The sequence below is a fragment of the Sinocyclocheilus rhinocerous genome, unplaced genomic scaffold, assembly GCF_001515625.1.
Source record: "Sinocyclocheilus rhinocerous isolate Xijiao unplaced genomic scaffold, SAMN03320098_v1.1 scaffold2542, whole genome shotgun sequence".
Taxonomy (NCBI): Eukaryota; Metazoa; Chordata; class Actinopteri; order Cypriniformes; family Cyprinidae; genus Sinocyclocheilus; species Sinocyclocheilus rhinocerous.
In genome coordinates, this window is record NW_015633236.1 from 91,384 (window position 1) to 103,641 (window position 12,258).

At 36.2% G+C, this 12,258-nt stretch overlaps 1 protein-coding gene across 1 annotated transcript in view; it reads right to left on the bottom strand.

The window, feature by feature from the left end:
* kcnh5a (potassium voltage-gated channel, subfamily H (eag-related), member 5a) overlaps nt 1-12,258 on the bottom strand; it is a 78,425-nt gene that overhangs the window by 58,019 nt on the left and 8,148 nt on the right. Inside the window, exons 2-4 of the mRNA XM_016557433.1 lie at nt 9,388-9,511; nt 6,792-6,898; nt 3,479-3,607 (exon numbers count right to left, since the gene is read on the bottom strand). Coding sequence (XP_016412919.1) covers nt 3,479-3,607; nt 6,792-6,898; nt 9,388-9,511 — 360 coding nt within the window. The remainder of the gene's footprint in view (nt 1-3,478; nt 3,608-6,791; nt 6,899-9,387; nt 9,512-12,258) is intronic.

Here is a 12,258-nt window from a genome sequence, read left to right on the forward strand (position 1 = left end):
GCTCGTTCTAACACGCCCCCACATATCTACCTCACTATGTGGAAATATTTGCATAATGCGGCCCAAATGTGCACGCAAAGAAAGAAGGCGTGGTTTCAGGAACAGCAGTAGTGTTGATGCAGCCATGTCAGTGCGAAAGACAGATTTCAGCTGTCTTAACCGTGGCTTGTGTACTGCAAACACATACCAGCTTCATCACTGTGTCTGTCATGCGACTCTGTTGCCCTTTCGGGCTTGAACTGATGGTAAAACTAACGACATTATTAACTGTCTTGATATTTACTTTGAAAGCTTGAAGCTCGCGATTATGGTAAGGGGTGTTACATTTCCGACGCATGCTTGTGGTGTTCGGCCAATCACAATGCACTGGGTCAGTTGGCCAATCAGAGCAGACTGCGCTTGTCGGAAGGAGGGGGCTTTGTTGAAAACGATGTGTTTGAGAGAGGCGGGGCATAAAGGACCTTCAATAATGTACAGTATTTTAAAAATAATGTGTTTTTGAACATTAAAGCATGTCAACATATTCTGTTACACCAAATACACAAAATAATGATCTTTAAAATAGCATCATATGACCCCTTTAAAATAAATGTGTTTATTTTAATATATTTTAAAATGCAATTTATTCATGTGATGAAAAAGCTGAATTTTCAGCAGCCATTACTCCAGTCTTCAGTGCCACATGATCCTTCAGAAATAATTTTAATATGCTTACATGATACTGACTCTTCAACCCTAAAGGGAACAGCCCCCTTACAAGCTCTTAAATCAAGTAGCAGATGCTGTATAGCCCATCACTCTCATTCCAGTAAGTTCATCAATCACATCATGATTTAAATATACTTCCACTACTGGAGGAACCTTATAAAGTACCTCTTCTAATTTATTGCCAATACAGCTGATGTCGAATTTCAAAGCTCTCAATGCAGGCTTTCCATACCTGATTCTGCACTCTAACATCGGTAAATGCACATGAGCTATTCATGAAGCAATACTGAATACACACCTGGCGTGTGACGTTTAACAAATGCCCCTTTAGAACAACAGATCTCATATTTACCTAACAACAAGCTCAAGCGACGTGCCAGGCTATGAATAATCTGATTGTGCTGTTAATATTCATTAGTGCATCAAGGGTCAGAAGTGGCATAGATTAACATTTTGATAAGGTAAATAGTCCTTCATTTACAAAGTAATCACTGTAGGTGATTTGAATGCCTGATAGATGCTTAATAAAGTTTGTGGTACAGTGTGTGGTGATGAGTATCTTATATTCTCGACACAGGCATTACTAATGCCGAGTTCACACTGCACGATTTTCAAACTCGTCGGATCGCCGTTGTTTTCACACTGCGTGACTATCTGGAGTAGCATTCAGTTGCTGCTGTATTCACATTGCACGATGGATCGGCGACAGGGGGTTTCACATTGCATGACTTCACAATAGGAAGAATCGCCGACAGCTCTGTCTGGTCCGCAAACTACATTTCACAACAAAACACACGCGAGAAGTGATAAGGAAATAACGCGAGAACCCGCGTGCGTCAGACCGGAGTTCTCCAAATATTTCACGGGCGTCGGCGACGCATCGGCGATTCCCTCAGATCGCGTCTTTGATAATTCACACTGCGTGATTGTCACTCACGTGAACGAGCACCGATTTTCCTCCGATTTCGGGCATTTGTCGGCGATTTCGCAAAACCTGTCGGCGAGTGAAAAATCGGGCTAAAATCGTGCAGTGTGAACTCGGCATTTAAGGCTCATCTATGTCAAAGGAATGTGAGCACAGTCACCTGTGATGCATTATTTTCTATATTCATAAATATTTAACAAAAGCAATATGGATAAGTACAGCCAGTAGAGTTTTGATTATTCAAAGATAGGGAGAAGATAGGCAGTAATTGGTTACTAAAATTGGTGATTTCATTGACATTTTCATAAATACCATGTGACTGTAACTGCCAAAGCATTACTATTCAAGCACTAAAGCTAAACTTCAAGTTCTTTATTGGCATCAACGGTTCCTTGAAGAACCTTTCACATCCATGCACTTCTAAAAATTAAGGTTCTAAAAGGGTGTTTTCACAGTGCTGCCATAGAAGAACCCTTTTTGGTACCCCCAACAACCTTTCAGTTAACATTTCTTAAAACAACCATTTTAGTGTGAAGAACATTTTACAAATCTACAGAAGCTTTTTCCACTCTAAAGAACCTTTTGTGAATTGAAAAGGTTCCATGGATGTTAAAGGTTCTTCATGGAACTATTGATTCCAATAAAGCACCTATTATTTTATTTTAAGAGTGTGGTACCTTTCCACAAAATGTTCTTTATAGTGGGAAAAGGTTCTTTGGATTATCAAAATGATTATCAAAACTTTTCTTTTAGTTCTTTTAAGAACTATTGGTTACACTTTATTTTAAGGTGTCCTTGTTACAGTGTAATTATACATTTAAGTACTGAGTAATATTAATCAACTACATGTACTTACTGTATATGGTTAGGGTTAGGATTAGGGTTTGGCTTAGGGTTACTTGCATGTAATTATGCATAATTTATTGTTATTATAATAACAAGGACATTAAAATAAAGTGTTGCTGAACAATTCACTGAAAAGCTCTTCGGGGAACCCAAAATGGTTCTTCTATGGAACTGTTGTAAAAATCCACCTTTTGAAACCTTTATTTTTAATAGCATTTGCTACCACAGCTGTCACTAAATACAGAATGGTTTAATTTCAAAACTGCCTGTTCATTGGATAGTCTTTCCATCTGATAGGGTGTGTGTGTGTGTGTCTTTAAAGAGCTCCTGTGTGGGCTAGGATCACTGTCAAAGGACAAGTGCTTCAGTTTAGCAGTGGCACAAGCTGACAAGGAAAATAGCCACTGGTTTATATGAGATCGAGAGAGAGAGAAAAGCAGAAAGGGAGAGTAAATGGTGGGAAAAGTAGGATCTGACAATGCCCATCAATCATAAATACACATATAGCCTATACAAGTAACCTCCACGGCTGACTGCAGTGATGCCCACAAGCAGCACTCTCCAACATAAAGTGACAGCTTGTCGCTCTCATTATACTACCATGTGCTATTGGGCCAAGCAGGCTGCAACACACAAACATCCCCGCTTAAAATCCAACTGACCTTAATTCAGTATTTTTGTGTGGTTCTTCAGTAAAAATATCTAAAGTTAAACATCCTTAAAATAGGATAGATTTTCTTGAAATTGTAAGATATTTATGACTTTTAAATGTAAACCTCACAAATTTTTGTTAGGTGTGCACCTTAAAAAATTTAAATAATATTTAATAAAGTATAAAGTAATTCTGTTAATTAATAAATCTGGTTGGATTGATTCACATGAGCTATATTCACATTAAAAATGCACTGTCAATTCAAGTTTGTGTCTATGTGTGTTAATTCAATTTTTTACCACAAGGCTGAAAAATGCAACACTCAAGATAAGATTTAGCGTTCTTACCTCTGGTGGTCTCATCTTCAATGGGCTGCTTGAAGACAGTGATGTCTTTAAAAGTGCAGAGGAATAGGACCACCTTATCGTTCTCATTCCTGATGGGGGCCACCTGCATGTAGAGCCACACAGGGGTTCCTGACAGCACCGGATGAACACAACGAGAGAGGAGAGAGGGCGGGATGAAAGGAAAGTAAAGTATGAAAAGTGGTACGTGAAAAGAAGCGAATCGAGGGTATAAAAGAAGTCATGACCAGGAGGATAAAAGACATGGATGAAAATGATGAGAATGGTGAGGGAAAGTGAAAGTGACAGAGGGGTTAAAGGAAGGGAAGGTGTCGAATAAATGATAATGAGATTATGGTGGCAAATAAAGATTGCAGGAGAAAGACAGGGATTGAGAAAAAATAGGGAGACAGGAAGATCATTGAGACCAAGGTTCTCGGTTCACCCGTATGAGAAATATACTGTGTAACCCGTGTGCCTAATGGGGCATTACATCTGAGCAAAACAGGACAGCTTTATCTTATAGAGGCTACATGAGAACATTTATCTTTATAGTAGCTGCATTAGAAAAATTCAAGAGCGGACAGGATGCAATTGTGTCCAAAATGCAAGATGCCTTGAGGTGTAAATGATCAAATAACTCAGCAAAGAAGGTACGTTTTTTGGGATGGGCATGAGTAGCCGATGATCGGTCATGATCATAAATTACGTGACTGTTAACAGAATCCGGATAAGGAGAGTAAGGGAATAAGAAGAGTGCGCGCACACACACAGACACAACTCGACAGCTAAACCAAGTGCAACTGAATGGAACAGAACAGGTTTTTCAGACTCTCTAAAATAACTGTTTTTAACTCGTTACAGCGTATTGTCAAACTGTGGGATCTTAGTTGTCATTAACGTCACACTGTATAAACAGTCAAGACATACTTCAGAAGATCTGTCTGGAATTTTCCATCATCAATCTGTAATGTGTTTGGTGACGGTGAGCTAAATTTACATGCGGAAAAAACAATCTTCAGTGTTCATTTTGATAATGGCTTGCATTGAAAAGAAAATAGAAATAAATGAAGACGATATGTGTGGAGCAAGTGGTGGTTAGTTGTTGTTGCTCATCAGGTTCTGTGCTCCTACTGGTACTTAAAAGTTGATTGCAATGGTCATTAATCGGTTGTCACTGAGCATGTCAAGCTAGCGATCAAAGAGTACAGATTTCAGCATAGGATCAGAGGAATCTTTTAGGATTTAGGCCAAAATCATACAGTGTGCACCCAAGCTTTATGTCAAAAATCTGTGAAGAAAACAGAAAGTGAACCACAGGGCAACCAAGCTAAAAAATAATATAAATAGCAATAATATATAATATAACACAATGTAACAACCAACCTGAGAAGACTAAATGACTTAAAGACACTTTTTTTCACAAAAGAAAGGAGAAAGTTTTTAGAGAAGCATAGTGGCTCTTTTGCCTCCGCTTAGCTTGTTAGGTTTTTTTCGACTTCTGATGTGGCTGGCATTGCCAATCATCGAGATTTTTTGCATTTGCGATCTGGGACAGGAGCTGAAAACTGAGCCATAAAACCGGACACTTTCTGCCGGCTGTATTGACGTTCACGCTGTGTTTGCAAATGAAGTGAATTAGTGAATTTTTTATGTAAAATCCAGACACACTTTTCAATGAGCATGTGCTGCTTGATACAGTGCCTGTATTTAAAAGAAGAAAGTTCAAAATAAACCTATATTATCTGAATACCAATAAAAAGGGGTCTATATTTTTTTATCAGTTTTATATTGATTACCAGCTAAAAATGGTTTTAAGTCAGTTATTTCTATCTTTGCTGTAGTGTGTCAGTAGGAAATATCAGATTACATTCCAAACATTCATTTTGCAATTAATTGTAATAATCTAGTGAGATTTTTGTGTGCACAAGGAACAGAACAAACTGAGACAGACTAAATCCAGAAGAACTGTGCTAACGTCTCCAAGATGCTTCAAGAGACCTACCTGCAAAGCTACCTGAGAAAGTATGCGCAAGTGCACATAGGGCAAAAGTTGCTTTAAACGCAATGGATGGTCACACCAAATGTTGATTTAATTTAGATAATAGGAGTTAATGGATAAAGAAAATCTATTTATGACATTATTTTTGACAGCATCCTCATTTTACCTAAGTGCCTAAAACATTTAACAGTACTATTGCTTTGCAGGCAGGTTTCTTTAAGCATCTTGGAGACGTTGGCACAGTTCTTCTGGATTGAGTCTGTCTCAGTTTGTTCTGTTTCTTCATGTCATTCCAGACAGACTGCATGATGATCAGATCAGATCTCTGTGTGGACCACTGGCTGTTGTCAGACTCCTTGTGCAAACAAAAATCTCACTAGATTATTACAATTAATGGCAAAGTGAATGTTTGGAAATGTAAACTGATATTTCCTACTGACACACTACAGCAAAAGATAGAAATAACTGACTTAAAATCATTTTTAGCTGGTGAAAAACTTTTTGAATTTGAAGATCAGGGTAAATTTAACTTATGTTGTCTTCTGTAGCCTCTGAAGGGCAGTACTAAATGAAAAAAATATGATATTTAGGCAAAATAAGAAAAATGTACACATCTCCATTCTGTTCAAAATGCAAAAGGCTCTTAATGCATCGTTTTTCCTTCTGGAGCATCAGTGAGCGTTTGAACCTTCTGTAATAGTTGCATATAAATCCCTCAGTTGCCCTCAGTGTGAAAAGATGGATCTCAAAATCATACAGTCATTGTTAGAAAGGGTTCAAATACACAAAGTGGAAAACCAAAGAATTTGTGGGATCTAAAGGATTTTTCTGAAGAACAGCAGGCAGTTTAACTGTTCGGGACAAACAAGGGACTCATGAACAACTATCACTAAATAAAAAAAAACACAGCTGTAGATCATTCAGGTAAGAACACAGTATTAAGAATCAAGGGGATTTAAACTTTTGAACGTTTTGATTTTTATGAATTCAACTATTATTTTCTCCTGTTGACTATATGTAAACATCTTTTATGTGAAATATCTTATTCAGGTCAGTACTAAATAAACAATAACATGCATTTTGTATGACCCCTCTTATTTTGGTAAAATAATTAACATTTTGCAGATTCTGAAAGGGGGATGTAAACATTTGACCTCAACTGTATATCAAACAGAAAAATGAAGCGATTTTCTTAAATCACTTTCATTCATTTCAGGAATTCAGCTTCCAACATGGACACAATTGCATCTCTGTACTTTCACTTTTCTGCTATGCAGCAGGCACAGCTAAACAATCGTAGCTGGGAATACTCACTGTTCTTCTTATAGAGCAGCACTTCAAAGCAATTGGACTCATAGTTATCAAAGGTCTGTCTGACTTTGTCAATTGTCTTCTTGTCTGTCAGCTCGCCGTACATGAAACTGCCGGGGGGACAGAGAGACAAAGGATGAAAAGTCGAAAAAGGTTGTGAGAGTGAGAGAAGTGGGTGTGAAAGTGAGAAACAGGTGATGAAAATGAGCAAGACAAAGAGAGCAGAAAAAGAGAGTCAGAGGAGAGCGCACACCTGTGTGGCACACACATCCGCCCAGCAAACTCTACCTTGTCTTTCACTGTCAGTTAATTCACAGAGTGTGCACAAGGGGGAGTGGCTGATGACACGGGCTGTCAGTTATACTGCAGCCGCTCTATTTAACATGTGGAGGCTGGACAAACAGTAGACACTGAACCACAGTTCCGACATGCTCTGCCCTTAAGGTTATGTAAAAGGAAGGAAACATTAAATTTGAAACAGTTTAGGAGAGCAGCAAAAGACAAGATATTCTTGTGTTTTTAGCGACTGAAGTTCTCGTAAATGTTTGCAAATAAGGTAGCAACACTGGGATTCAAAAGTCTAAGACCACATTGAAAATCTGGCAGTCAGATTATAATTCTAGCCTGGAAAAATACAAGAGACTTTAGAGAAAACAGTTAATGCAAAATATTTATAATTCTGCATCACTCGTTAAGTAGATTTGTGACAACGATCATGTGAACACCTTTGTACAGTCTTGAGTGCTAATGTCATTAAAGGGAGAAAATACAGAAAAATCTAAAATTCATGTTCATTTTCTAATTCAGCTTTTTACTCGTTTAGCTTTCAAATGTTTTGCTGATTATAAAATTTGGAATAAAAACGTGCATCAAATTCAAAAAATGCCAAATTGGTTTCAGATTTTGGATAATACAATTTAATAATGATAACAAACAAGACATTCATAAAATTCTTTAACATTTTATAAAATATAAATTAGATAAAAAAATGAAAGGCAAAAATGTTCAATACATAATGACTAAGCTGCAGATTTTAGAATTGACACAAGGAAGAGGTAAGATGTAGGATGAGTGTGGTGGATCTTTTTATGCAGTATATTCATATACATTGGATATTAATAAATTGCATATATAATGGGTATATTAATATTTCCCATTTCTCAATTTCATGACAATATTACAATATGAATTTGGTAAATTATTATTTATTTTTTTTTCTGGTCACACTTTATTTTAAGGTCCAGTTCTCACTATTAACTAACTATTAACTACCTTTGCCTTAATTCTAAAGTCCTAATTTGCTGATTATTAATAGTTAGTCAGGTAGTTGTTAAGTTTAGGTATTGGGCAGGATTAGAGATGTAGAATATGGTCATGCAGAATATGTGCTTTATAAGTACTAGCAAAGAGCCAATATGCTAGTATTATGCATGCTAATAAGCAACTAGTTAATAGTAGGAACTGGTCCCTATACTAAAGAGTTACAATTTTTCTTTACTCTAGCTCTTTATTTCCATTTTTTCAAATCATGTTATAATCAAAGGAGTTTATTATGTTACTAAGCACTCAAACTTTTTCCTTTCTCTGTCTTTCTCATCTATTGTTCATTTCTTTCTTAAGTGGACACCGGAGGACAATGCTCTACACGTGAGTCTCGTAATGTAGCAATTTTAGCAAATTACTACAATCAGGACTGGGTGACTTTGAAACCTCTTTAGCATTGTGCTAAATCCCCCAGTTTCCTTTTAAAGATTTTATTTGTTTTGCATCTTACTATCACTTCAGCTTCCATAAATCTAAAAATACAGAGGTAATTATGGTGCATTTGAGTTTTGTGGCCCTAAGCTACTCAGAGATTTTTAGTATCAAATCCTCACCCTTATTGCTTTAGCTGACAAAGGCTTGTGCCAATTCTACCTCTAAAACTCCCCTTGAATCCTGAGTCAATCTGGAGTCATATCACAGTCTGTAGGCAGATCCATATCACTGCATGTAGGTAGAGCCAAATCGCTGCAGTTGGTATTTCTATTTCTACTCTGATGACTGGCTCCTTACTGAGCGCATTTAGTGCTAACAAGGTGTTCAGTGATGGCTCAGGAGAAATGCGCTTTCTGAGTGGCTAAATAGCGCATGCAGATTCTACTATGGCTGATGTGAGAAGTGTGCTTTAGCATCATTACTAACTCAAGCAGAGTGAGAAAATGACACTTCTGTCCCTACCACTTAACCAAATCATTAGCGAAACATCCTCACTTGACTGATGAGTGAAACTTGCAGGAATAGCGGTCAGTTCTCACTTGAGAAAGATAGAAAACAATACTAAATTGTCAAACACTGTCCTTCCTCTACTTCATATTCTGCATTGCATCAGTTTAATAGATTCAGCTTCTGTTATCTGAGCATAATCCCTCTGGAAATGTTTGTGAGGTTTCGTTTTCAGATCCAAAATAATGTAATTTAGTTATGATGCACACTAATGCATTTTTGGATCCTGCATGCCTTAGCCAGAAAAGTTGCGAATATAAATTTAAATCATATCACTGCCTGTCCCTGACTACTGAATGAGGACAGGGTAAAAATAGACAGGAGAGCCACTCACCTGCAGGTGCTGCTCTTCTGCATGACCTCTGCCCTGTGGTAACCAGACAGCTTGCAGAATCCGTCATTACTGTAAACTATAGGCCACTCCACGATTTGAGCGTTCCCCAACAAGAAACTTGTCTCTGCAAACAAAAATAAGAGAACACTTTTATAAATGTACATAAATAACTAGTACAGTATATGTATATTTAGTGTTCATATTATTGTCTGGCACGTCAGTTTAACCAACTAGTATAGAATAAAAGAAACACTTTCTTTGGCTTAACAGACCTTAAAATAGTCATTTATGTAGATGTTTTCTTGAAAGCCTAAGCTCTCAGAAGCATAATTTATGAGAACAAACAGAACCGCTGTAGGGAAGAAAGAGAGGCAATCACATACTAGTATCATGACTCAGTATAGCATTTTCTCCATTGATACTATTCAAAATTTTTGCAAGCAACATTAAAATATTTTCTAAGTCAAGACATTCCACTCTGTTTATATTCAAAAGTTTAGGTTTGGTAAGTTTTTTTGAAAGAAGTCTCTGCTCATCATGGCTGCATTTATTTGATCAAAAATACAGTAAATCGAGAAACATTGTGAAATATTATTGCAATTAAAATAACTGTTTTCTATTTCAGCATATTTTAAAACAAAATTTATTCTTGTGACACAAAGCTGAATTTTCAGCATCATTACTTCAGTCTTCATTGTCACATGATCCTTCAGAAATCATTCTAATATGATGATTTGCTAACATTATTTTTTATAATAAATGTTGAAAACTTTGCGCTGCTTAATATTTTTGTTAGGTTAAACCATGGTACTTTTTTTCTCAGGATTCTCTAAAGAATAAACTGATCAAAAGAAATAAAAAATATTTTGTAACATTATAAAAGTCTTTGCTGATATTGTCACTTTTAATTCAATGCATCTTTGCGGAATAAAAGTATTAATATATATATATAACTGGCCCCAAACTTTTGAATAGCAGTGTATATATACATCTTATTTTATTTATCAAAAATATACTAAATATACTAACTACAAAACAATATGTGGTGGCTAAATCTGCAAACTAACTACTTAACAAATAAACTGCATTAGTTTCTGTAGTTGTGTGACTGCAAAATAAAATTAAATAATGAATTAAATAATAATATAACTATAAAATAAAACAGCACATATAACATTTAGTCAAATCATCTTAAATGACCAGACACCTTTTTTCCAAAGGTTAAACGCTTCCCTTTCAGTGGCAATTTGTTTAAAAGAAAAAAGACTTGAGTTTCAAACCCTAATTTGTACTCCATTTGTGGAAACTGCCTTAATCAGTTCATCCTTCCATTTGACAAATTGAATTGCAATGCAGTCTTGACATCAATGTAATTGATACACAGTGGTCTAGCCATAGCAGGTGGGTTAAAGACATTTTTCCTGCCATTAAAAAGACTAAGCCATCCTCTCTAGTCTTCATTAGTGTTTTAGTGAGGCTAAAGCCAGCTGACTTCAGACTCGCGACACAGGTATAAAAATAGCAAGGCAAAAAGAACATTACAGCACCGGAAACAAATCAAGGCACAAATTGTTACAGAAATGTCTGTGACAATACAAATCCTTACGCACCCACAAACAGAATCATCTTTGCTCACACACACACGGCTTTTATAATGCGGCAGAGCTACAGTTCTCTCTGGACACATGCAGTCCCCACTGAGGAAGAGAGAGAGAGACAACGTGGCATTTGACACAGCCATTTAAAAAGGTGGCCACTTCTCTCCTTCATTGAATAGTCTCCATTATCTCTCCTCCTCCTCCTCTTTCAGTTTGCCTCTGCAGGACCGGCTGAAAGGAGAAGTGGAAAGGATAAAGTGAAGTGCTGTCCCCTTGAGGAAGGAAAGTTTAGACTCATTACAGCGGTCTCCATGCCATGGCCCCTGCCCTCGGATCAGGGGCCAATTGCGAGGAAGTGCTCCCTGAGGATGCAAAAGACCTAGATCCTGTTTTCAGATCGGGGCTCGGTGATATGATAATCCTGTAATGCTCTGTCACTGATGATATATCGCATTCTTAGCCAAGACAGCACGTTCAGACTAATAAAGTCTCTGCTAAGAAGTCAAGCATTAATAACTAATATGGAAAAGGAGTTCAGGCGAGTGGAGCAGGACCGTGTACAGTCACATCCACAGCATAACCACAATACAGGAAAATCTATGTGTAACGGTGTAAGGAAAGACATTATAGTTTAGATGTTTTTAATTACATTTTTTTCTATTCATTTAAAAAAAAAAATTAGTTCTATTTCTATTTTTTAAATGTACTTTAGTTTTCATTAGTTTTAATGGAGCCCATAAGACAACATAGTGATAGAGAGGGAAAAAATTGTATTTCCATGCTTTTGTGTTTGCTTGTAACAGGGCTATTATAGTTAATAAAAATAAAACAAAATCAATATAAAAAAATTGTTACTTGAAATTAGTTTTTTTGTTTTAACTGAAATAAAATTACATAATAAATTATATACACACATACATACATATAAAAATAAATAAGTTTTAGTTTAATTTGATGTACTAAAGTCCTATATATGTAAACTAAAATAAAACGCAAAAAAATCATTGAAATACTGACAATATATTAATAAACAAAAACACAATATATTAATAAAACAAACTAAAATTAAATTGAAAATGGAAAATATAAAATATAAAAATAAAACTAACTCAAAACATTAATAAAAGTTATAATAGCATCTCAGTGATACTAAAATAATGCTGGTTCACAAAAGCATAAAAATACAAAATTTTGCTCCCATCTCATAATTTTTTTTCCATCAACATGTCCCCTTAGGTACAAGTTTTCAATCTGTTATTACTAGGTTTAGCTT